We start from the raw sequence: 26,406 nt of genomic DNA on the forward strand, positions 1-26,406 counted from the left end.
GCATCCTCCCTGCCTGTAGGGGGCAGACTGCAGGCTAGTCTATCCCGCCAACCTGCAGAGTGAAGCAGGGCAGGAAGTACCATTCGTGAAATTCCTGCTCACTTTACGCTGGCTCATCGACGTTGGTAGTAGCAGCAGTAGCGTATTTTTTTTGCGCTCTTATACGTTTTCAGAGGCTTAATTTACAAACAGTAGACTCGTATGTGCGGATTATTATCTTGAATATATAAACTGGAACCGGGGCTCCATTTAACTCGGAGAGGAAGGACTTACATTAATGGTTTAGCTGTGAAGCTAACGTTAGCTGCGAAGCTATTGTAGCTTTGAATGATAACGTTTGTCAGTAAATAGTTCAGGAGGAAAAAAGTCCCTCTGTGGGAAGATGAAAATGCCCAAAGTCCAAAAGCTGAGAGCTGCCCTAACTGCGGCTGTTGAAGACATACTTGTGCTGTTTGAAAGAACGATAGCAGAGTACGAGAAGGAAGCTACTGGTTCAAAGGAGGAGAAAGACCGACAAGGAAAACTGCTGGACGCTGTGCGGTTACACAGAGAAGCCTTGCCTCCAGACCTCCAGCAGCTATTGGTCATTCAATCGGAGGTTCCCGCTGAGCAGCAGGAGTGGAGCTCCAGTCTGCACCAGGAGGATCCAGAGCACTCGCACATTAAAGAGGAACAGGAGGAACTCTGGATCAGTCAGGAGGGAGAGCAGCTTCAGGAGGAGTCCGAGCCACCACACTTTGAAGAGGAACTCTGGGAGGAACTCTGGACCAGGCAGGAGGGAGAGCAGCTTCAAGGGCCAGATGAGGCCCATATCAACAAGTTCCGATTCACTCATGTCTCTGTGAAGAGTGAAGATGATGAAGAGAAACCTCAGTCCTCACAGCTTCATCAAAGTCAAACTGAGGAGAACAGAGAGGCAGAGCCTCTAGCCAGCAGCTCAACTGAACAGTTGAAAACAGAAGCTGGTGGAGAGAACTGTGGAGTATCAGAACCAGCCAGGAACATAGATCTTATATATCCAGCTAGTAATTCACAACCAACTAGTGATTACAAGACTTCAAATTCTTCTGAACCTGAGATTGAAGACAGTGATGAACAAGAATGGATGGAAACTAGTGAACCTCAGTCAGGTTTAGACTCACAGAGAAACAGTGAAGTTCCTGGGAAGAAACACTTGAGTCACTCAGTTTGTAGTCAAAGCTTTAGTTATAAAGGGCACTTGAAGTCACACATGATAGTCCACACAGATGAGAAACAATTTGATTGCTCAGTCTGTGGTAAAGGTTTTGGTCATAAAGGAGACTTAAATAGACACATGATAGTCCACACAAGAGATAAACCATTTATTTGCTCAGTCTGTGGTAAAGGTTTTGGTCATAAAGGAGACTTAAATAGACACATGATAGTCCACACAGGAGATAAACAATTTAATTGCTCAGTCTGTGGTAAATGTTTTAGTCATAAAGCAGACTTGAAGAGACACATGATAGTCCACACAGGAGATAAACAGTTTAATTGCTCAGTCTGTGGTAAAGGTTTTTGTCAGGCAGGAAACTTGAAGACACACATGATAGTCCACACAGGAGAGAAACAATTTAATTGCTCAGTCTGTGGTAAAGGTTTTGGTCAGGCAGGAGACTTGAAGAGACACCTGATAGTCCACACAGGATATAAACAGTTTACTTGCTCAGTCTGTGGTAAAGGTTTTTGTCAGGCAGGAAACTTGAAGACACACATGATAGTCCACACAGGAGAGAAACAATTTAATTGCTCAGTCTGTGGTAAAGGTTTCGGTCAGGCAGGAGACTTGAAGAGACACATGATAGTCCACACAGGTGAGAAACACTTTAATTGCTCAGTCTGTGGTAAAGGTTTTGGTCATAAAGGAAACTTGAAGAGACACATGATACTCCACACAGGAGATAAACAGTTTAATTGCTCAGTCTGTGGTAAAGGTTTTGGTTGTGAAGGAGACTTGAAAAGACACATGATAATCCACACAGGAGAGAAACAATTTAATTAATCTCTCTGTGGTAAAGGTTTTGGTCGTAAAGTAAACTTGAAATCACACGATGGTCCACACAGGAGAGAAAAAGTTAATTGCTCAGTCTGTGGTAAAGGTTTTGGTGATAAAGGAGTATTGAAGAGGCACATGATAATCCACACAGGAGAGTAAACATTTAATTGCCATCTGTGGTGGAGGGGGGATTTGAGTGTTTATATATGTATGCATGCATGGAAGTATGTACTGTGTGTGTTTCTTTTGTTATCCAGTGTTTAAGATACTTCACACTACTGTATCACATTGCTACCTGTGGTAAAAGTGTGTTGTGTGTGTTTAAATTTTTCCTGGTCTCAGCTTGATTACGGTGACACCATTTTATAGATTTGCTTGCCCCACTGCCCTGGCCAAACTTGGCCCACTTGAACACGCTGCTCTGAGATATCTGTAACTCAACATTGTATTTTATATAGCCTACTCTGATTGGTTGGTACAGGATGCAGGTACAGGATGCAGCATCGGCACATTTTAATGTATAGAGCCATCTTAGGCAAGTTAACCCGCTACATCTGCTCCAAGTTTACGGCAGTACGCAACTCCTACAGCAGGGATACTCAACTTGCTTTGCCCGGGGGCCACTTTCGTGAAATGATAGAAGGCCAGGGGCCAGTTAATAAACAAACAATATACATTTTTCCATAGCAGATTGTAGGTTTTTGTGGTGTCAGCCGAAGTTTAGTCTGACAATGTTGCGCACACCGGATAGTTAGGTTTAGTTAGGTTAAGTACATACATAAGTGCCTGGGTAGCAAGCAGACGGCGGTATAAAAAAAAAAAAAAAACGATTTCAGACGGACAAGCCCGTCTTTTATTGTCACACGATCACATCAACACATGCACGGACGGCCACAAACACACACATGCTGACGGTGGCCGGTGAAATTTGTCCTCTGCATTTGACCCATCCTGGCTTGTCCTTTCCTCCGGGGGGCAGGCCAGGAGCAGTGGTCGCTTTCTCGTACAGCGCCCGGGGACCAACTTCGGGTGTTGTCGTCACTGGTCGGATGACGATGACGATCTGATCTTCTGCATGTTTTTAATGGGGGGGGTTATATACGGAGGAACCCCTGGGGGAGCACGGGGAGAACATGCAAACTCCACACAGACAGAAAGGCCCTTACGACGAGATAACCCACCTGGGCAGTGGGCACTGAAGATATGGGGGGGGACACAACCACAGCACCCAGTGTCCCAGGCGAGAATCGAACTCAGGACCTTCTGACTGTGAGGCGACAGCTCTACCACTGAGCCACCGTGCCCCTATTTGACGATTTAGCAGCTAAATCATAGATTATTGAAAGATTTGCCATATTCCAGACTGAAATGCTATAACAGAAGTGGAGTATTGGCCAGAATGACATGAACATTTGGACACTTATTCAGCGGGTATCTTGCATGTTGCGTTCAGGTGCACTGTAAAATAAAAATAAAAATTTTGTTTGTTTTTTTGCAATTCCATCGCGGGCCACACATGCGGCCGGCAAGTTGAGTATCACTGTCCTACAGGGTCAGATGATCCAGCAGCTGGCTTGTTTTGAGGTGCCAAGTTTGAGGACTGAGGCTGGAAAAAAAAGTCTTATTTTGGCCCTTGGTCCTGGAACGACCTGCAAGTGCCACTTAAACTGAACCCTCTCATTTCTTTGTCTAGTTTCAAACATGAGATCACAGAGGTCCTCGCCATTAGCTGCTCCTGTCCAAATGTCTCATTTAGAACGCTATATCTTCTGTAATGTGCTTTTGTTTTTTTTCCTGTTTTAATTGTTTTCCATGTTGTACATATTGTCTTTGTCATGCCCTGACGTGTAGTTTTTGCTTCTTTGCCAGGTCAGCATTGTAAGAGATTATTATCTCAATTGCTTTTTATCTGGTTAAAATAAATGTTAAATAAATACAGTCAAATGGAGTTTGTGGCCTATCAAATAAACCTTGGAATACAAACATGTAAGGAACTTTTTGAAACATGCATAGCAATGAATATCTGTGTGCCAGACTTTAACACCTTACTGCAGTCTTGAATCTTCAACATTTCCCTTGATTTGAAGTTAGGTACTGTATTACGAAGGACAGTGATCACAATCTCAAACGCATACGAGGGATTTTTTTTATTATTTTATTAAAGACTTTTCAATCAGTGACTGAAATGACTTTTTATCAAAAAAACAAATACTGACTGGAAATACAGTAAATTTGAACAAGGTCAGGTAACAGCAGTGAATTGTATGATAGCATTGTGTCGCTCTTCACTGAGGGCCCTTGAAGTAAATGACTCAATTGTGAAACATCCTTCAACCTGAGGGTCACATGACAAAAAGACAGGCTCCACCTCCCGTACTTGTTGACTGACTAAGTCTAAAGCCACATGCGTACCAAAACACACCCGACAAGGTAGGGACTGCCATCTATTCCTGAATCATTATTGTTTGAGCTATAAAACACCATGGAACAGGTTTTCCTGACAAGCTAGCTGCCATGAAAGGATGAGAATAGGAAACCTTGAATAAAAAAATTGTTTGGCTTTTGGTTGGTTTGGCTTTTTGAAGACTATGAAAATGCCATAAAGCTTACAGGGAACAGTTGGCTGTTAACTCAGACTGCTGCTGCCTAAAGTGTGCGACGTGTGTACTGCAGTCTGCACATGCATTACTTGCTATCCTGGCAGCCATTGCCGTGTGGTGGCACAGAGCAGAGGCTGGTCTCTCCTTTCTCACAGGGAGGGGAGTCCGGGGGACCGCACTGAGTCTTGGTCCGCACTGATGTCTCTCGCCTGATCTTCAGCCTCCTGGTCTTTGGACCGGCCGAGGGACTGGTCTGCACTGCTGCCTCTCTCCTGGTCCTCAGCCTCCTCCTGGTCCGCACTGCTGCCTCTCTCCTGGTCCTCAGCCTCCTCCTGGTCCACACTGCTGACTCTCTCCTGGTCCTCAGCCTCCCGCTGGTCCACACTGCTGCCTCTCTCTTAAGCACCTTGAATTGCCTTTGTGTATGAAAGGTGCTATATAAATAAAATTTGACTTGACTTGACTTGACTTCTCTCCTGGTCCTCAGCCTCCCGCTGGTCCACACTGCTGCCTCTCTCCTGGTCCTCAGCCTCCCGCTGGTCCACACTGCTGCCTCTCTCCTGGTCCTCAGCCTCCTTTTGGTCTGCACTGCTGCCTCTCTCCTGGTCCTCAGCCTCCTCCTGGGCCACACTGCTGACTCTCTCCTGGTCCTCAGCCTCCTCCTGGGCCGCACTGCTGCCTCTGTCCTGGTCCTCAGCCTCCTCCTGGTCCACACTGCTGACTCTCTCCTGGTCGACAGCCTCCTCCTGGGCCACACTGCTGCCTCTCTCCTGGTCCTCAGCCTCCTCCTGGTCTTTGGACGGGCAGAGGGGCTGTGACGAGGAGCTGGTCGAGGGCTGGTCCACTGAGACAGGCTGGGAGTCTGATGGATCTAGAAGGGCCGGGGGGAGGGATGTGCACAGTGACATTAGTGAGAACAGTTATGCTGTTGTACTAGCAGCGCTTCTTTGATTAAAGAACATACACTGGTATCTGCAAGCATTAAATAGTCATCCCACACGTTCAAATCTGATGACATTTGTAACAAACTTGAGCCGTTTCTAAACATGCAGTGAACTACTCATAACCGCACCTTAGTCAAATTGAGCGCACTCCCGCTTGTACATCGAGTGACAATAAAGATCTTGTATCTTGTACATCTTGTATTGTATCTTGTATCTTGAACACAGCTGTGTGCTCTGTGCATCATGCAGAACCACACCTTGTATATCCGGATCACTATGGAAGGTGCCGAACGAACAGCGTGTTCCTAACCTGTCTGCTGCTGCTGCTTGCGGGCCAGCCTCTTCTCAAGAGCCATCTGTCTGTTGAGCTCCATGCGTTTCCTCTGCTCCTCCGTCATGGAGGGGGCGGGTGGGGGAGCCGGGGTGGAGTGGGCGGGTGGAGGAGCCGGAGTGGAGTGGAGCGGAGGCTCGGGGACCTCAGGGAAACCGTCTCCGCCAAACGGTTCTGGGTCTCCGAAGATGTGCCGCTCAGGAGCTGCCTCTTCCTCACCTAGATTAAATGTCTGGAATTAACCTTTTGGCTCACTTTCCAAGAGGAAGTAAACTAGTAAAAACCTCCTGACAATAATATATTTCACTGAACAAAATAATGTTCTCAATGCTATTTTGTCTCTCGAATCAGGTACTGTGTGAAGCATTCGATATAGAGACAAGAGCAGATTTATTGATTATTCATTGTTAATTTTCAGAAGAAAATTGTGATTGCAAAATATATTTTAAACAAACTTGTTCTGGTTTGGATGAATTAAACAACTTGTGAAATAAAAAAGGGAATATCTGCGCGCTTCAGCTGACAAAACTTTGCAGAAGTGGTGCCTCAGAAAAGGGACTGAGTGATCAAAAATCAAAGATGGATTCTGGAGCACACAGTTGATTTAAGTAAGTGATTTATTGTGGTGCAAACAGACTGACGTTTAACACAAAAGTATCTGAATTAGGAAGACACTTTTCTGTCAAAACAGAATTCATCCTTTATTTTTGATGATCTTATGAAATCAGCCTGTACTCCCATAGAAAGATGAAAATGTAACTGGATAGCATTTTCCATTTTGCTGCTGATGTGGATAGTGGTTAGATAGTGGGTATTACTGGCATGTTTTGATCTCATACCTTCGTTACCGATGAAATCCTCATGCGTCAGTGGCATGTCCAGTCGTATTCGCTTGAGACAAGTCTGAGGTGGGAAAGGAAAAGGATTTCAAACAGTGCACCGTAAAAAATCTGACCTGTGTTGAATATTGACAAGAAGTGTACAAAGAGAACGCCATCTCCATCCCACCTGTACTTCCTTTTTGGCACCTAGCCTCTCAATTTTGTCAATGAAATCATCAAACTGCAGTTTGGGGTACAATCTGTGGGCCCAGTTCTCCATCTTCTGCATCAGGAGCCGTAGGTCCTCAGCCTGATTGGACACAGACACAGACGGCCATCTTTTCACGACGTCCAGAATAACCACAGTAACCAACTCTGTGCTGCACAATTCATCGCAATCGCAATGTCAGCCTGTGCAATATATCATCACAAAAGGCTGCAATTGAATTAAATACAAAAATTGCCAAAGTTTTTACTGGCCACTGAAAACATTACTGTACAGATTTTTATTTTTTATGCTAATGTAAGTTTGTATGTTTGAGTTGAGAAAAACATTTAAAAATCAGTAATTGTGCATTTTCCTCGATAACCAAGCAACTCATGATACCATTTGTTAATTATATCACGATCGCAATATTGTCCACAATAATCACAAAATGACTTTTTCACCAAAGTGTGCAGAACTATAACCAACTACTCAAAAGTTGCCCATTTCTGGTGACTGCGCTCAGAGATCTGTTGTCAGCTCTTACCTCGTGCCCTTTGCCTTTAAAATGCACATCATCAAACAGTGTGCGCAGAGCTGGAAGTCCTCTTTCTGAGATCAGCCTGGAAAGGAAAGACTCTCTCAGTGTCAAATGTTTAATATTTGAGCTGTCACGAAGCACTTTATCACAGCATTAATATGAGTTTTTATCTTACTGTATCTGTGTGTGTGTTTTTTTTTTATCAATCAATCAACTTTATTATCAGACACAAGGTCCATAGGAAGAAACTAACTAGGGATGTCACAATATATCGTCCCACAATACATGTATATCGCGATATCAAAACGTGACAATATGTATGGTTGAGATGAAATCTCATATCGCGTGAAAAAGAAGCTGAACATGGTGGCACTGATCTGCATCTGATTGCATGCTCGCTCTCCTTTTCATTGCTTTGTTTGAACAGACGAGGGACGTTACAGACACGGAGGATGAAAATGGTGAAATTACTCAAATTAGCGTGGAGGATGCCCCCTCAACTTACAAATCGATCGCAAAAAAAGATAGTTAAAATATCGTATCGTATCATTATCGTGAACCCAATATCGTGTATCGTATCGTGAACTGAGTGTATCGTGACACCCCTAGACATAACATTTAAATAATAATATTATTATTAATAATATTCTAATGATGCTTGTCTTGATGTCTTTGTGAATTCATATGTGAGGTCTTGTTTTTAACTTCTGGCCTACTGAAGTTCCCATCTGCATAACTATTTTACCTTCGGGTACCAAACCTTGAAGATTGTAACTTTGACCATCAATAATCACAGGTGTAAAAGTACCTCCACTATCAGTAGTAGCGTGTCCTTGTGGCTCAACTTTCTACTGCACATACCATGTACTACTCACAGTAGTAAATAGCACAATGTACTTTTTTAGCTGCATCGATTCATATTCTCTCCGATGATACAGTCTGAAGAAGGTCAAAGTACCTCTGAGAGGTACCTCTGAGAGGTAGAAGGTAGAGGTAGAAGGTACCTCTGAGAGTCCAGTTTGGGCTGTGGCCTCTTCACCCCTTTTCTTTTAGCCGCGGGGACATCAGCCAGCTTGGACTGCTCCCCGTCTTCCTCGCCTGAATCAGCCAAACCAGATAATACAGGCAGTCAATCATATCATTGTATTCACTATTTTCCCCGATTGTACTTGGCCAATCCCCCCTGCTCCCGTGGGTTGTTGCTCCGCCCCCTCTGCCGATCTGGGGAGAATAGAGCCACAGGAACGAGTCTGGAAAACATCGATGCTAACACTCCCGGCTCTTCACTGTTTTCGCCTATGAGATTTTTGAATGGGTTTTTGGCACGATGCTTCAAATGAGGTCTGTGCTTAACGCAAGCTTAATCAAACGCGAACCAGTGTTCAGCGGGATAATCTTCACGGGATCATGTCTATGTTCCCCGGGTTCTATGTTCCCGGGGTTCCATATTCCCCGTTTTTCACTAACCTCTCCCAGCCCCCACGCCAAACCTAACCTTCCCCCATGCCTAAACCTAACCTCCCCCAGACCCTAACCCAAAACCTAACCTCTCCCACCCCCACGCCTAAACCTAAGGTCGGCATTGCGGGTGGTCGGCATAGCGGGTGGACACCATTTGGGAAAAACGGGGAACATAGGACCCGGGGAACATAGGGATGACCCCATCTTCACACATGAGGACCACTTTTATGAGTTTTTAAGCTTTTACGGGCCGTTAAAAGGGCGGCTAGCTAGCAAACGGCTAAATGAGACTACACTGTTGAGTCGATGGGGATATTATACGTCAATAACGTCATCACTTCAAAGGACGAACACGGAAATGATCTTTCCCTCACCTGGTTCAGCCCATGGTTCAGCCCGGGGTAATCAGTGCACAGCAGCGCACACCTCAACAACACTCCAGGTTGAGTGGTGACGTGACGGGAAAGCCAATGCGACACTGTGTGTAGTTCTGGATTAGCTTAGCACGAGCTTTTTACTTCTAGGGCTCGCATTTACGCTTCAAAACTCATGAAAGTGGTCCTCATGTGTGAAGATTATCCCGCTGAACACTGGTTTGCGTTTGATTAAGCTTGCGTTGCCCAGAGACCTTATTTGAAGCATCGTGCCAAAAACCCATTCATAGGCCCATAGGCAGGAACAGTGAAGAACCATGAAGTCCGGGACTTCCGCGTTCCGACTACAAAAATACGTCATCCCTGCGGCTCTCTATTGTAGACTAGCACATGCTTCCTCCGATACATGCGCAGTTCCCCACCTGCTTCTTTTCATCTGACATCAAATAGTTTCACCGCCAGTAAATGTAGTGTATAGGAGGAGGATCATGCTATTCCACCCAGTTCCCTTCCGACCGACCGACCAGAGGAGGTGCTAGTGCAGCGACCAGGACACATACGCTTAAAGGAAGGCTTTGTCGATGTCCAACCCGCTTTGTATCATTACAATGTCGGTAATATATTCTAAATATAACTGATATTTCTCCATAATGGAAAACATAATATAGAAGTTAAGCACTGTCCATCTGCTTATTACCGAGATTATGATACAAAGTGGGTTGAAAATCGGCAAAGCCTCCCTTTAATCGGGCTTCCCAATCGGGCGCAGACACAGCCAATTGTGACTGTATTGGATGCCCAAGCAAGCCGAAGGTAACACCAGGGCTCGACCCTGCGACCCTTGTGTTGGTAGGCAGGGAATGTACCCGTACGCTGCACTCTCTTGTACAGGCTAATAACACAGGCTGAATGACAGAGAAGAGGCTGTGGAGACGGGGCACTGTATTATTGTAACAGTTGAACACACGTTTCATTCTGAGCATCCTCCTCACCGTTTGCAAACGGGTCGGCCTCCTCTCCTCCCCCCTGGCCGGGGGAGTGCGGTGGAGGGAGGGGAGGGAAGCTTTCATCTTCTATCTGGTCGTAGTCAGGAATGTCAAACGGGCCGTCTTCCATGGTGCTTCTGGAGAGGACAGGGAAAAGCAACTGCAACCGTCATGCACAGTTAAAGCCTACAACTCTGGACGATTATTTTCACGATCGATTAGTTGGTCTATAAAATGTCAGAAAATGGTGAAAAACGTCGTTCAGTGTTTCCCAAAGCCTAAGATGACGTCCTCAAATCTCAACGATACCCACAACCCAAAGATATTCAGGTTACTGTCTATAGAGGAGTAAAGAAACCAGAAACATTTAAGAAGCTGGAATCAGAGAGAATTGCCTTTTTTCCCTCACATAAAAAAACAAAACCATGAATTGATTATCAAAATAGCCGTTGATTAATTTTCTGTCGATCAACTAATCGATGAATCGTTGCAGCTCTACTTTGAACACTGTAAGGTGTTTTTGTTCCCACTGAGTTTAGTTTCAGTAAATCCAGGCCTCTTTCTATTTAGAGATCTAACCTTCAGGGACTCACCCCTCCTACTGACTGTCACTGACAAACCTACTACTGTCACCCTCACCTCATCACAACAAAAGCCGACGATTTATGAGGTCTTATTCATTGGCATTCATTCTTATTGATTCTTAAATCGTAATGGAATATAGCTGTCACCTAAGTTAAAGCAGGGTTTGGTCCACAAAGGAGGTTTCATCCAAGTCACCATGTTATCTGAGAGACTTGAAACACATGAAGGCGCTGCGGCTAAACTCAACAAAGTTGTTGGAAAGCAGCCAGGCATCATGGTTACATGGGGAGTGAAAATGGTAGACACAACAGCACCTTTTTTGGATCAAAAAGGTGACTGCCACCTAAAGGTAACTAGTTAAACATTGAGCTTCTGACGTTAACGTTAGTTAGCTGGCCTACCGTAGCAGGCAGCTGAGTTGACTGACAGAACAGATAGCGTTAGTTTGGTCAACTCTGGAGCTAACGTTAAACTAGAAGCAGGTCACCAAAACGAGATTCAACGTAAAACTCCACCATGATAGTAGCTGACAAGACACAACATTGTTATTAGCAAAACATTAACCTACGTAACGTTAAAAGCGTAAACCTTTCTGCGAGCTGTTGATGGGCAATAGCGCGGGCTCTGTAAACCTTCTTCTTCTTCTTCTCTTCTCTTCTTCTTCTTCTGCTTCTTCTTCTTCTTCGTTAGTTTTGAGCCATGGTTTTGAGGCGCGAGGAAAAGGTACATTACCGCCACCTACTGGACCCTAGCAACCGCACAGTACCTACATGTTAGTCTGGGCACCTTCCACCCCGCTTTTTGTCATGGGGCGTAAACCACGGAACCAGAATGAACACCGGAAGGCAGTGCGCCAAAAAACATCTGTGTTGCTGTTAGCTTGATGTCTCTTCCCTCGATTAATTGTCTGATGCAAAGCTTCTGTATTGGCTTAAAAATATGTGAGATTGTGAATCCGCAATGTAACTTCGGTACGTCCATCTTTTGTTTTGTTGTTTGCCGTTCTGATACTTGGGTCAAATTGTCAAGTTAACGTGAAAGTTGACGAGCTAGAAACGCTGCCATCCGGTCTAGGGCGGGCTCTAGGCCGGAACCAGTAGGGTGACAAAATCAATTGTGGGCGGGAGCCAGGCTCTTTCTCGCCGAGAAGAGCCTGGTGACGCGAGGTTACCTACATGTACACGCCCTGCTAACTACAACTACTCATCAATCTACTACTACTCAGTCTCGCAGTGCCAGCCATGGTGTCAGCCGTAGATGATATCTAGTCTTCCGTCGCTAGAGCTTGTTGACGTCGACGGTGGGTCTGACTACGTGAGACTATTTAGCGGTGTATCAGAAGAGGGCGCACTGTAGTAGTAGTAGTAGTAGTAGTAGTTAGCAGGGCGTGTAGGTACCAGCAGGTAGCGGTAATGCACATTCCCTTTGCACTCGCCACAAAATTAACGAAGAAGAAGCAAAGAGCATGGAAGGAAAGAGACGACACTCCGGCCATTTTTGGAAACAGAATGCGCCTCGCAGTGGTCAGCTGCGGTAGCGCTGGCCCCTATAATCAGCCTCTCTAAACAGTAACTCAACGGGAGTTGAACCTCGGGTCCTTTTCATTAGGTATTTATCTTGAAAAAACTAAACAAAGAAAACGAAAAATTTTGCTTAGTTTCCACAATATGGTTGTTGTTTTACATCCCTGCACTACCACTTCAATCAAGATTTGCAGTACGCCCGGAAAAGATGTGAATCCCCAAAGTTCAGAGTGTTCTCCCGTTGAGTTACTGTTTAGAGAGGCTGAGTATAGGGGCCAGCGCTACCGCAGCTGACCACTGCGAGCCTGTGCGAGGTTCTTTTGGCGCTGTCACGCTTCCAAAAATAAAAAATGGCGGAGGCTGCTGGGCGCTGATGTTGCAATGGGGCAATATGGAGCTGTCATTTCTTTCCATAAAAGTTCTTTGGAAGAAGAAGAAGAAGAAGAAGAAGAAGAAGAAGAAGAAGAAGAAGAAGAAGAAGAAGAAGAAGAAGAAGAAGAAGAAGAAGAAGAAGAAGAAGGAACAATTAAAAGATGATGATGACTGCTCTGTTCAGATACAGTGACATTCCATATTTATCATGCAGATTAGTTTAAAAAAAAATGCACGCACATTTCATGCTAACGTAGTAGGCTAAATGGTATTTCGAGTCCTCCAATGTTTCTGTTCCCTATTGGACTAGAACGTACCACGTGACGAGGAAGAGCCTAGAAGTTGCGTTCGCTAGCCCCTAATTTCTTATAAAATAACATTTTACTGAGGTTTTAAGGCATTTGACATGTTTAAGGTTAGCATACGTGTGTTCGTTGTTTCTTGAATGGTCTTAAAGTTATAATGTTAGTACAAAACCCGTCAGTCAAAGTGATGTCGCCGAGAATGCCCCCTTTAGTTTGCCAGTTATACGGGTATCGCTTCTCGGCCTTTTGGCTAAGATCAAGTGTAGTATCTGTTCTTATCAGTTTAATATCTGATACGTCCCCTACCCGGGGACCATATATTAAATTGATTTTTGGAACTGGGAGATGGAATAGGGGCTTGCTCCGTCCACTCCACGCATCGACCTGGTATTGCAGTACTTCCAGGAACGGTGCACCCCCTAATATGTTTAAAAGAAAACACTCGACTGCAGCGAAATCCATAATCCCGTGTGTTTCAGCTGTGTTTGAGTGGGCAAGAAAGTGACCGCCTACTTCCTGCTTCAGCATTGTACCAGAGATTTACATCTGCCATTTATATTCCATAGACATTTCGTAAAATGCTTATAAAAAACGAACCAAACAGGTTCAGATATATTTAGAAACAGGAGGGACCACATAACATTTCACTCAAATGCGGATTTAAAGAAAATATTTTTTCGATTTAGTTTTTTAAGTTTTGGTCCTAGTGGAATGTTCTATGGTCTCTCCCGATTCTAAATATAGCAGAACCGTTTGGTTTGACGAAGTAAAACTATTTTTATAAGCATTTTACGAAATGTCTATGGGAAAAAAAATGTCGGATAAAAATCTCTGGTGCAGTGCTGAAGCAGGAAGTAGGCGGTCACTTCTAAAAGTGTGACGAGATCCCACCCTAGTTACACTCTACGCTTTTACTCTTTCTGGACAGCAGAGGGCGCCGTGCTGTAGGGCTGTAGCCCATCGGCTATTGTTGATGACGTATCAAAGTGCGCCAGAGTTCTCCACATGTCAGAAATAAAGATGGATGAACGTCGTCGTATGGTTTAGCCAGTCAACCTGTCTGTTTATTTAGACAATTAGGCTTATATGTCAATACGAGGGATAAGCCAAGCAGCATTTTGGTAAACAAACCGCGTCACTGGGTGGCAACGGCAATGGAACCCTATGGAGCCCAAGTGGCGCGAGGCGTGAGTGTCTGCTCTAGCCGGCTTCACTCTGTTTACATTTAAAAAACTGCGACAGTTCACACAACTTTAACACGACATGCATATATTATACATCAAACTCTTGAGCTACTTCTGCTCTCACTCAGAATGTAAAAATATAAGCGATGTGGTTGCTGATTTCTCTTTTCTTGAATAGGCTACTGTCAAATGTCCCAAAAAGCTGTGGCTGCTCGAGACCAGACTCTACAACTAATATTCCTTGTCCCCGCCCCATTGAAGAAAATGAATTCACACACTGAACCCACTGGATTATGGATTTAGCTCATACAGTCTATGATTTAGCTCCACCCGAACGCTTTACTTTAAACATCATAGGGGGTGCACTTAGGTAGCCTACTGCAATAGATGTTCCAAAAATCAATTTAATATGGTCCCGGGTAGGGTACGTTACATATCAGATATTCAATTGATAAGAACTTAAATATATAGGCTATATATATTTGTATAAATCACAAGTGCATACCACGTTGTAAACATTGTATTTGTCAACAAAGTAGCCTACATAGGTAAATGCGAAAAAATAGAGGAGCTTCTCATTCAACTTAAAGGTGCAAAACTAAACTCACCATGGCAGATTCTCAATCTTGTAAACTTAAATAAAAAATGCCTCTTATGGAAGATAAATAAATAAAATACAATGACTGATAAGAACAGATTTTTTTTTAATGTAGGCTATTTGTATAAATCAACAATTAAAACAGTACAAAAATCACAAGTGCATATCACATTGTAAACATTGCATTGGTCAACAAAAGTACAAAAAGTAAATGCAAAACCTGAAGAAAGGGATACATTCTTACTCAACTTAAAGGTGCGAAACTAAACTCAGCATGGCAGATTCTCAAACTTGTAAACTGAAATAAATACCCCCCTTATGGAAAAAAAATAAATATAAATAAATGCAATGCTTGATACCAAAAAAAGCTGGTCCTGAACATTGTTATAAAGCCATTAGCAGGGTTTGGGGCCTTATTCCCACTGAGATTACACTTGCAACAACTGATTCAGAGATATAGAAACATGTAGAAACATACAGAGACTCTACAGATTTTTGCATCTAATTTAAGAGGTCTCTTCGTCTTCTATGCCCTGATAAACCATTTCTCTTTTTATATATTCATATCCTCCCCACCAAAAATTTAACATTGATTTAATCAGGGGTTTCCTTACAGAAAAGTGCATTGGGAACACATGAGAAGTCGACCAACAGGAAACACACAGGATAAATGTAGCAAGGTTGGAAGAATATCTGCCTTAATCGCCATTACCTTCCCAAGATACGTCATTTGTCGATTTCTCCATAGTCCAATTTTCTTATTGACCAGATTTAATTTTTGGAACCAGTTGTAGCATCTGTCACACTCCGGGTGTCCAGAACCTACGCCCAATACGTCCATGGGGCCTGTACATAAACTCAGCCCCCCCGATGAGAGCTCTCCTCCAACTCCATTTTCCCAAGAACATATATTTTGTTTTATTTTTATTTATTTTAGATCCAGAAGCAAGGGAGAAATCCTCCAACACCACGATGTCATCCATCAATTGTATCATCTGAATATTGTAACACCTTCAAAACACCCTGGGAGTGGTACCCCTCTAACCTCAACCCCCTGGGAGTGGCATCCCTCTATAACCTCACCCCCTGGGAGTGGTATCCCTCTAATAGTTGTACGCGCCCTGATCGCACATGCCAACGGTTGTTTTGCATATAAAACATAAAGCAAAGTGGATAAGGAACAACCTTGACGAAGGCCTCTCGGTTGTTCTTTTAAATATTGACAGATGATCGGGGAGAGGTTGGCTCGGTCGACAGCTTTTTGTTGATCTCTAGGCCGACGACACAAATGGCCGACGGGTTTCTGTTCTCTATGTAGGCCAGAATGTCTCCGTGTAGCTGGATGTTCCATGTGACTTTTCTCCCCTTAACCTTAACCCCACTTGTTTGATCCACTCCTACGATAAAGGGCATAGCTGTGGATAAACGGTTTAGTGATGACTTTACTCGAGATTTGACCATCCACGCGCAACATCGTAAGTGGCCGATAATTTGCTAGTAGCCTAATGTTGGGTCATCTTAGTTTTTTGTCTAACAAGGATACCGCTCCCTCACGGATGCTCCTGTTCATTCTGCCACATTTGTAGATTTCACTGTATGATTGACCGGATGATACACGGACCTACATCCCAAAATGACACACAGAACTCTGTGAGCCCATCTATCATCTGGTACCTTTTTGTCCGTCATAGTTTTTAGAGCGGCATATATCTTCTATTTTTAGTTATTTTGTCCAATTCCCGTCTTATTTCCTGTGCTATGCTTTTGTCTAAGCATTCTATCATTTTGTTTCCTTACAGAAAAATGCATAGGAAACACACAGTTTCCTTTTCCTGTCACTATCTTCCACTTGGAAGAGTTTGCCACAATGCTAGCCTAGCCATTCCCACTATCTCCTCTCTATCCACACATAAGTCACCATTCTCTTTCTTTAATCCCTGCATTACCCTCTTTTTCCCTTGTGCACGTGCTGTTTTAAAGAAGTATGCAGAGCATTTCTCATCTTCTTCACGTTTCTCCCTCTGCAATTTGAAAGCAAAAGTTTGGGCTCCCCGTTCAAACAGGTCCTGTTGTTTCTTTTGTAACGAGGTTAATATATCTCTATCTATCTTTGATCCCAATGTGTTGTATTGGGCATATACATTCTGAATCTCTTTTTGTAAGTTGTAAAAGGACTTATATTGATTTTTGGATCTTTCCTTACAAAAATCGGATATATGTACTGTTTTATTCTATTTTTTATGTCGTCCCACCACTCCGTGACCCAGTGATATAAACTCTTCAACTCAACACATCTTTCCCCCCAAAAATCGAAAATTATCTCTGAATCCTTTGTCTAATAATACGTCATTGTTTAGCTTCCAATAGCCTTTGCCATATTTTGGTGTTTTTAATTCTATCGTGACGGAAAGAAAATTGTGGTCTGAGAGTAAAACACAGGAGATATTTGAACTGATCATACTTTTGTGCAGTGGGATGAAAACATAGTCTATTCGACTCCTGTTCCCTCTGCTATTTTCCCACGTGAAGCCGCAGGTTCCTTTTTGGTAAGATTACATAGCAGGGATTTGCCTCTTCACCGAGGCAACACATTACTTGCTTTATCTAGTGCGGTATTGAAATCACCTGCAACATAATACAATTCTGTTTGTCATCAAACAAGTGTCCAGTGAATTCACTAGTTCCCTACGGGCTGCAGGTTGTGTGTGTGCATATACAGTGATTATTCTTATCTGTTCCCCTTTCCAGTTTAAGTCGGCCACAAAAACCCTGCCCTGGACAGGAGAAAAACTACTTTTTTATTTCCATGTCCTTCTTATTCCCACATAATATTCCCACCCCAGATGAATATACTCCCCCCCACGCTCCACCTGGAATCCGCGTTTACGCACTTTTTAGTGAAGTTAGAAATGCCATTTTCATTTCTCAAGTGGACTTCCTGGAGTAAACAAACTGCGAAATCAAGTGTGGCCAAATAGGAAAAAACTGTAGCTCTCTTAGTTCTTTTTTGAATCCTTCTGACATTCAGAGTGATTTCAACCCATTAGCCTACATTTATAAGGGGAGTATATGCATTGGAGTTAGCTTAATAACATCAGTGCTGCTGGGAATGATGGGCGGGGTCTTGGCAGTGCAGCTGGGAGTGGTGGGCGGGGTCTCGGCAGTGCTGCTGGGAGTGATGGGCGGGGTCTCGGCAGTGCAGCTGGGAGTGGTGGGCGGAGTCTCGGCAGTGCTGCTGGGAGTGATGGGCGGGGTCTCGGCAGTGCAGCTGGGAGTGGTGGGCGGAGTCTCGGCAGTGCAGCTGGGAGTGATGGGTGGTGTCTCGGCAGTGCTGCTGGGAGAGATGGTGGTTGTCTCACCAGTGCTGCTGGGAGTGGTGGGCGGGGTCTCGGCAGTGCTGCTGGGAATGATGGGCGGGGTCTCAGCAGTGCAGCTGGGAGTGATGGGCGGGGTCTCGGCAGTGCTGCTGGGAGTGATGGGCGGGGTCTAAGCAGTGCTGCTGGGAGTGATGGGCGGGGTCTCGGCAGTGCTGCTGGGAGTGATGGGCGGGGTCTCAGCAGTGCTGCTGGGAGTGATGGGCGGGGTCTCAGCAGTGCTGCTGGGAGTGATGGGCGGGGTCTCGGCAGTGCTGCTGGGAGTGATGGGCGGGGTCTCAGCAGTGCAGCTGGGAGTGATGGGCGGGGTCTCAGCAGTGCTGCTGGGAGTGATGGGCGGGGTCTCACCAGTGCTGCTGGGAGAGATGGTGGTTGTCTCACCAGTGCTGCTGGGAGAGATGGTGGTTGTCTCACCAGTGCTGCTGGGAGAGATGGTGGTTGTCTCACCAGTGCTGCTGGGAGTGGTGGGTGGGGTCTCGGCAGTGCTGCTGGGAATGATGCCCCCCCCCCCCCCCCCCCCCAGTAACGTCAGTTAGCTGTTAGCTAATTTAGAGGCCCCCACAAAACTCATATTATAACTTCGCTAACGTTACAACGGTTGCAAAAGACTTCCTTGCCGGGTCATGGTGTCAAGGCCGCTGCCAGTAAAAGCATGCAAACAGCTTCTGCGGTGATAAATGCACGTTATCACTCAAATATTGACTTAGCGACTTGTAATTCCAGCCGAAGTAAAGTCACGTTAATTGGCGTCACCGGCTCCAAACGTTTGGTTCTGCAGCTTCGGTGTAGTCAACGGTCATCTTATCGATCTCTGCCATCCATGTCCTGCAGACGAACGGAGAGACCCACCGTCACCAAACAACTTCTAAACATGCAACAGAACAGAAACTTGCCTCTCAATGGACGCACACACTCTGGTCCACCACTCCTCCACTGTCCAAACTGCCCAGCAAACGGCTATAAATCAACTAAACAGATCGCAGCAGCTCACCAATTGAACAGGTCGCATCTGACGGACTTCTGTCTGCATGAAGCTCTCCGTAGCAACTGAAGCCTGCGCGGAGGATTGATTGACAGTCTGACCGTCTAGACCATTCTCCCAATAGGAATCTGCAGGAGGCGGGACTTAGCAGTAAAGGCACTGGATAGAACTAAAACACAGATATATTCAAGCAATATAAAACTGAGATAGAAAACACTTAAAGGATACGATTCTTTTCATAGATCCCAACAGGGAATGGCAAGTCCTTCATCACATGTTGATCTGATGTCGTTGTTTGGGGTGAGCTGAGGTGGTGGGGCTTATTTTAGTCTTCTTTTCTTTCTCCTCCGTCCTGGTTCTTTTGGCAGGTTCAATTCCTCTTGAGAGGGGGTCACGGGACACGGGGGTGCAAAACTCGGCATGACACCGGCTCAGCATAAAAACATTTTCATAGGCTAACTCTTTCTCGCTGAAACGCAAACTCAAGTAGTGCTTATTGCTACTTGCCTTCCTGAAATGAAATGAGTAGGCTATCTGCACAGAACAGAATCTGTAGACCTGAGCTGCCTATCTGCTCAGTCTACTCTAGTCTAGACAGTGGTCTAGGGGGGCATCAATGCTGGGTGCTGGTCAGACATAGCCTACTGTAATTTTTTTTTTCACATTTTGAGTGAGCAGAAGTATCTCATTCTCAAGAGTCTGATGTAGCCTATAATATAGCCTATGTATTTCGTGTCAAAGTTAACTGTGCCGTTTTTAAAATGTAGGCTAAACAACATAGCCGGGCCTAGAGTGAGACATTCAAGGCTGGTTCCATAGCGTAGGGTCCCATGATTGTCATGTCCCTCCAGTGACGCGGTTTGTTTACCAAAATGATGCTCGGCTGATCCCTCGCATTCGTTTTAACCAGACTGTGTCTGTCCACATGATGGCGCTGTATGGCAGTTGTAAACCGAGCCGTTACATTATTGGACCCTGGCTCTGATTGGTCCGTCGTGCGTAATGCACTTTTCATCCTTCATATTTGGTAACTTTTGGCACAAGCAGCCAGACTTGTTCAGCTGTCGGCTCTTGGCAGTCTGCCTTCATTCCAACTTCTGAAATCTAGGCTAGCTATATGCCTACATAATACATAACTTTTGTGCAAAATATGTGGTCTTCTTGTGATTGTGCATAAAGTTATTTATTGGCAGTTGGCACATAAGAAAAACAAAAGGAGACAAAAAAAAATCGACCGCCCTTCAGTCATGCCGAGCAGTCTGTTGCTGAAAACTCTGGAGGACTTGAACCTGGACCTGGACCCGGGCTATGTGGCCGGGGACTCGTGCCCGTCCCTCAGCCCATCCTCCTCGGGCAAGTCGATGCAGTCTCCTCCTCAGCGGGGAGCCTGGTGGCAGCAAGCCGGCTCTCTGTGCAGCAGGCACGGCAGCTGGGACACGGTGAGCACGGTGCCGGAGGAGGAGGAGGACGTCCTGACCAGGTGTCCCTGCCTGCCGGAGCTGGAGGAGTACCCCTGGACTGAGCGGGAGCTGCAGGAAGTCGTGCGTAAAGTGGCCGGATCGGACGCGGCGTTCACCGCGGACGCTGTTCACCGGCTGTCGGTCCTCCTGCGCAGGTACGTAGTAACAAACAATTATGATAAAACTAGGTGTGATGCTGATGCAAATGCGTGTGAATTGAAAACAAGGGCGATGGGGAAAAGCATGAGATGCGAATGAGGGCTGGACGAATAAGATGTTTTCTCAATATACAATACAAACTCACGTTAAATAGCTATAGGCTAATCAAATTAATGTTCATCTAATTGAACGGAATGGTAGGCTAGAGAGAGCTTTTCAAATAATATACCACACCTAATTTGATTAGATTTTAAATAAAATTGGCTTGTCATCATCAATTTAGACACCATAAATGTGTCACAATATCTTCATATCATTCTAGGTTAATTCTAGTAGGCTACTGAAAGACACTTAAACAATAATAGCCTGTTGAATTGTCATTTGTCCAGCCATATGTGAATTGAAAAACTGAGTGATTTGATTAAAATGGTGGTAAACAGAACCATTTTCAGTTAAGGCAAGCCTCAGTGGATCTCACCTATAGGCTATATATGATGAAAGGGATGAAGTAACAAACTACTCAGGCAAATTATAATTAAATCACTCCAAAGCCTGACAATTTAGGCTATCAAGGCCTGTTTGAGTTCCTGCATTTATTCATTTCAGCACCTCTAACTTTAATTTCGGTTACTTCCCTTCTGAGGCTCACCTTAAATGATAGCCTACACATCAGGGGTTTTCAAAGTGTGAAACTGTGGGCCTCCCCCCAGACAAAGCTTGGAGAAATGCGCACCCATCGCTCAATTCCTCTATGCCTCTATGCCCATTGTTATTTTATCCCATAGACACTCAGCAGTTGTGCCAAGATGGTCGGATATTGACATACTTCAGACTACACCAAATACATGGGGGGAAAAGTCTGTCTGAAGGCATTTATTAGTTTCTAACTTTGGGAAAGTGGAACAAACTGTAAATTTGTTTCACTTCCATTCACGGAGCCTCCCCTGAAACTGCCTGGAGCTCCGCTGGGGAGAGCTCTGCCTCCCACTTTGAAAACCCTTGGCCGAAATGACAATGCTCAGTGATAGAGAAATGATAAAAAAAAATCTCTGTTTTTATCAGATCACCACAATTTTAATCAAATCACTTGCCAGTTCACTATTCTTTTCCAATTCACATGCATTTGCATCACATCTAGTTGTTTTATCATTTAATTGGCGTTACTTTGATTCGTAATTGATTTATTCTATTATGCAAACCCAATGAGTCCTCTATAAGTTTTTAGCTCTTTTTGTAACTGCTGCGCCTGTCGCTTAACTCATTCACCGCCAATGATGTCTTTGACGTGTTATCAGAAATAGCCCTCCCCGCCAATGACGTGTTTGACGTGTTTTTGTTTTTATGAGTGCAGCGCATAGTTGAAACACTTACCCAGCCTGTGACATAGTTTCGGGTCCCTAACCTCAAACTCAAGCCGACAGCACGTTATCAAACACATACCGCAGCTGTTGTTTGAAATTAGGAAGAAGGTGGAAAGGAAACGCGCTTCCTTGTTGCAGAGGAGAAACGCCATTTAAATGCCCCCTCGCCGCGCTGCAGAGCTGATCGACTTGCTGCACAGCAGCGGACATCGAAACCGCAGTAGTCAAACCCGTGACCAACATGATCGATCCTGGTCCGTCTGTCTGTCTGTCTGTCTGTCTGTCTGTCGGTGTGTCTGTCGGTGTGTCTGTCTGTCTGTCTGTCTGTCTGTCTGTGTGTCTGTCTGTACACTGTGTGCCAGCCCGAAAGAGACGAGACGGAGTCACAACTGTGTGGAGGAGGAGAAGCTGTTCTCCTCCTCCACACAGCCTCGCCACATAAATGGCTTTCCCTCCAGTGTTGCTCCTGGCCAATCCCAGCGCCACAGGGCGTGGTTATTGCTTATCCTAAGTGGGGTTAGAAATCTAAAAGGGGGATCGTGTGTGTGTGTGTGTGTGTGTGTGTGTGTGTGTGTGTGTGTGTGTCTGTCTGTCTGTCTGTCTGTCTGTCTGTCTGTCGGTGTGTCTGTCTGTCTGTCTGTCTGTCTGTCTGTCTGTCTGTCTGTGTGTCTGTCTGTACACTCACTCACACTGAGCAAACTGTATTGTTGAATGTAAAAAAAGCACTTCATATATATATATATATATATATATATTTTTTTTTTTTGTCATTTGTGTCATAATGAATAATATTTACATGTCTGATGTCAATACAGTTCAAAATAAAAGAATTGAGAGCGAGTTCTGCCTGATATTGTGTGCTGTGTACATAAATGCCATTTTCTGCAATTTCTTTTCTGACAGAGACTTTTTGGGTGAAAACAGGGTGTATATAAATGGCTATAAGTAGAGTACAGAACATGCTAAAAGCTCACTTTTTTTTTCCTGGTGAACCCAGAGACGTACATCTTCATTTTGAGGTATTGCAAATCACTCTGGTGCTAATAGATAATTTACTGTGGGTCTTGAAAGATGACCAACAATTATGAAAATCTTTGGCCTGTGCTAAATATTGGCAGTCCTAAACTGGCGGTGAATGAGTTAATGCACTCTTTATGCTCTTTCTTAAAGTTCTGTTGTGCTGCTTTTAAATGTCCATTTTATTCTCTTCTTTTATTCTTTTATATTCTTGTGTCAACCATTTTATGTGAAGCACTTTGAATTGCCTCTGTGTATGAAATGTGCTATACAAATATACTTGACTTGACTTGACTTCCACCACCCCTCCTGCTGCTGCAGGGCCTTGGTTCGGATCTCCAGAGAGACTCAGCGGTTGAGCGAGCTCCACAGGCGGTGCACACGCCAGGAGGTCCAGAGCGCAGTGAGCCTGGTGCTGAGCTGGAGCCTGGCGGAGATGTGAGTAGGCCTATTATGAGCAGAAATATCTGTCACTAAGAAACTGAATTTGAATGATTTATATTTGGATTTGAGTTGCTCAACCTGAATAATTGCATAAAAAAAACTAGAGAGCATCTAGCGATGCGATGGGAAGGCGACAGACGAATGTGAGCCAGGCGCGTAAAGTGGGTGGGTGGCCTAGAAGTCCGGCCGGGCTGCAGATATTCAGATATGGAGACGTCTCCATTGTTGGACTTCCTTTAACTTTGCTATGTGAAGACTGAGGGGCCCCAAGTCTTCTGAGGGCCACATCTCTTCTCAGCCAACAGGCCCATTCATTTCTCCAAATCCGTATAAAAAGAGTTTTATTTGGACAAAGCAGCGATTCAGCTATATTCAGAATCACAAGTGAACAACACTGACTAAATGTGGGTTACTTTTCTAGCCGATCAGCACGTGGGACACGGGTCAGAGTGAAGAGGAACGTTCTCAAGGCTGTTTATTTTGTCTTCGAATCCCGCGATGGTTGAAGTTGATGTTGAGAGATGATCAGATGATTTGTGTCTAGAACAGAAACAAATAATGATAAAAGGCTTAGATAAAGAACAAAGGGAAACAACAGCTTTAACTAAACAAAAGTAATTGAGAAATCTAAGTCAAATCAAAAATACTCATTCAATCAATGCACAGGGGAAACAATAATAATAACTAGAACAAAACTGCAACTCACTCAAATAATACATCTGCCATTGAACAGTCAACAAGGGAATGAGAAACCCCAAAAGCAGCTTTATCCGCTTTAACAGTCCAGTAGTCTAGGTCAGTGATTCCCAACCAGGGGTACGTGTACCCCTAGGGGTACTTGAGCAGCTTGCAGGGGGTACTTGGAATGATTGGGGAATACAATTTACTTCCAAAATGATAAATAAATATATATATTCCAAGTCATTTCATAAGCCCATTGTTAAAATGTGATGTGTGTGCCGCAACTAGTTCTGCTTTTAAGTGTCAACTGCTACACTGTTCTGCTACTGATAATGGCAAAAAACAACAACTAAAAAGCCCAAACACCGGCAGTTCAGTGAAACATATATTTTGTATAGATTTACTTGTATGTAATCATCAACACGCATGAGTGAGGGGTACTATTGTCATGGAAAAACAGCTCAAGGGGTACATAAGACAAAAAAGGTTGGGAACCACTGGTCTAGGTGACAACCAAGTATAGTTTGGTGACAAGCTGGAGAGACAGTTGACGATCGGAGAGACGGCACCCGGTACGGGATGGGTTTAGCACCCCAGCCTGGCTCTCTCGTGAGGGAGAAATCCACAAACGCTACGGATTAGCCTCCTGAAAAGCTGTGTAAAGATCGGCGCGGCCTGGGGTCCTTCAGGCTAGAGCGAGGTGTTCGGCGCAGGCGAATGACGTGCAGCGCACAGGCCCTCTTGAGGCATCCTCTTTGCCTATGGTGCGGCATAGTAGGATTGCCTTTTGGGAGGGTCTGGTGAGACGAAGGAGGAGCGCGGCCTGGATTCACCCACAGAGCCTTAGCCCTCCATGCACCGAAGGATCTTTCAATGCTGCGGTGTAGCACTAGCTCTATTGCAGCGGATTGGGCGTGATCAACCCTTCCGCGGGCAACGTTGCAGACAGAGTAGGAAGGCTGATCCGTGAGCGGCTGCTTCCGGGACGCGGGTCGGGGTCTTAATCGGCCTCGGCTGGGTCTACTGGGCGAGGGTGTATGATGTTCGAAAGACCCGAAACACCTTACGACCCCAGTTAACATCACTGATGACGCGTCCCAGCGCATGCTGTAGTATGTATTTTGAACTGTAGGGATGTAACGCTAACCGGTTTTAATGATAACCGTGATCAAATTCCTTACGATAACCGTACCGTTTAAAATTTTCATTATCATTAAAACCGTGGTACCGTGATTACCGTGGTACCGTGATTACAGTGCTTTGAAAAACATGGTAAATACTGTCCATCATCAACCAAAGTTGGCAACAGTCTCCCAGATGCAAACGTGCAGCCTTGGAGAAATGATTTCAGTGAGTGTATCAATCCTTTTTGGGTCTGAGTTTTCAATATAAAACTTATATATATTATTAATATAAATTATTTCAGTGAGTCTCAGTACTTTTTGAACATTTTCAGCATTTTTTTTACGAATACCGTGATAATGTGATAATACGATAACCGTGATCATTTTGGTCATGATAATCGTGATTATTTTTCATACCGTTGCATCTCTAATTTCAGAGATGTACAATGACAACCTTTTGTTCTGGCGACCAGGCTGTCTCGTAGTGACACATAATATTTCCGCCTGCAGGTGTGGCTCCTCGGCAGTGTCGGCGGTGTCCCTGCACTGCATGAGCTCCGGGGACACGGTGCGTCAGCGGGGCAAGTCTGCGCGCTGCGGCCTGAGGCTCTCCGTGGGCCGCTTCTTCAGCTGGATGGTGGAGACGCGCGTGTCGGTGCGCGTGCACGAGTACGCGGCCGTGTGCCTGACGGCGTGTGTGGAGAGGCTGGCCGAGGAGGTGGCAGGCCGGGCTCTGCAGCAGCAGCAGGCGCGCACGCTGCTGCTGCCCGGGGAGGAGGCAGCAGGCGGGGGCTGCCGCCCGGTGAGCGCCGAGCTGCTGGAGGGAACCGTGAGCCAGGACGCCGAGCTGTGGGGGCTGCTACATGGCTGCGAGCACCTGATCTGTGGCAGGAACGCCAATGGTGAGTTCAACTATCTCATGACGACAACAACTTTCCTCTCTTTTTACATCGAGGA

At 45.0% G+C, this 26,406-nt stretch overlaps 2 protein-coding genes across 3 annotated transcripts in view; one reads left to right on the plus strand and one right to left on the minus strand.

The window, feature by feature from the left end:
* Positions 1-4,222: 4,222 nt before the first annotated feature.
* Positions 4,223-11,514, minus strand: tipin (timeless interacting protein). Of its 2 annotated transcripts, none has more exons than XM_083652686.1 (8): positions 11,454-11,514; positions 10,287-10,417; positions 8,464-8,557; positions 7,466-7,541; positions 6,901-7,023; positions 6,732-6,795; positions 5,872-6,111; positions 4,223-5,488 (listed from the first exon to the last, which is right to left on the minus strand). In XM_083652686.1, the coding sequence occupies exons 2-8, from the start codon at positions 10,408-10,410 to the stop codon at positions 5,052-5,054; spliced, it is 1,158 nt and encodes a 385-aa protein (XP_083508812.1). In that variant the 5' UTR covers positions 10,411-10,417; positions 11,454-11,514; the 3' UTR covers positions 4,223-5,051. The 2 variants fall into 2 exon arrangements, with proteins under 2 accessions (XP_083508812.1, XP_083508813.1); XM_083652687.1 differs by having other exon boundaries at positions 11,434-11,498.
* Positions 11,515-20,450: 8,936 nt separating this feature from the next.
* The window catches only part of LOC310791460 (ankyrin repeat and BTB/POZ domain-containing protein 2-like), a gene marked incomplete at both ends in the record, with an annotated part of 49,182 nt that continues 43,226 nt past the window's right edge, over positions 20,451-26,406 (plus strand). Inside the window, 3 exons of the mRNA XM_083653150.1 lie at positions 20,451-20,818; positions 23,522-23,638; positions 25,960-26,351. Coding sequence (XP_083509276.1) covers positions 20,451-20,818; positions 23,522-23,638; positions 25,960-26,351 — 877 coding nt within the window. The remainder of the gene's footprint in view (positions 20,819-23,521; positions 23,639-25,959; positions 26,352-26,406) is intronic.

The sequence above is a fragment of the Poromitra crassiceps genome (assembly GCF_964638095.1).
Source record: "Poromitra crassiceps genome assembly, chromosome: 16".
In the NCBI taxonomy this organism is placed as follows: domain Eukaryota; kingdom Metazoa; phylum Chordata; class Actinopteri; order Beryciformes; family Melamphaidae; genus Poromitra; species Poromitra crassiceps.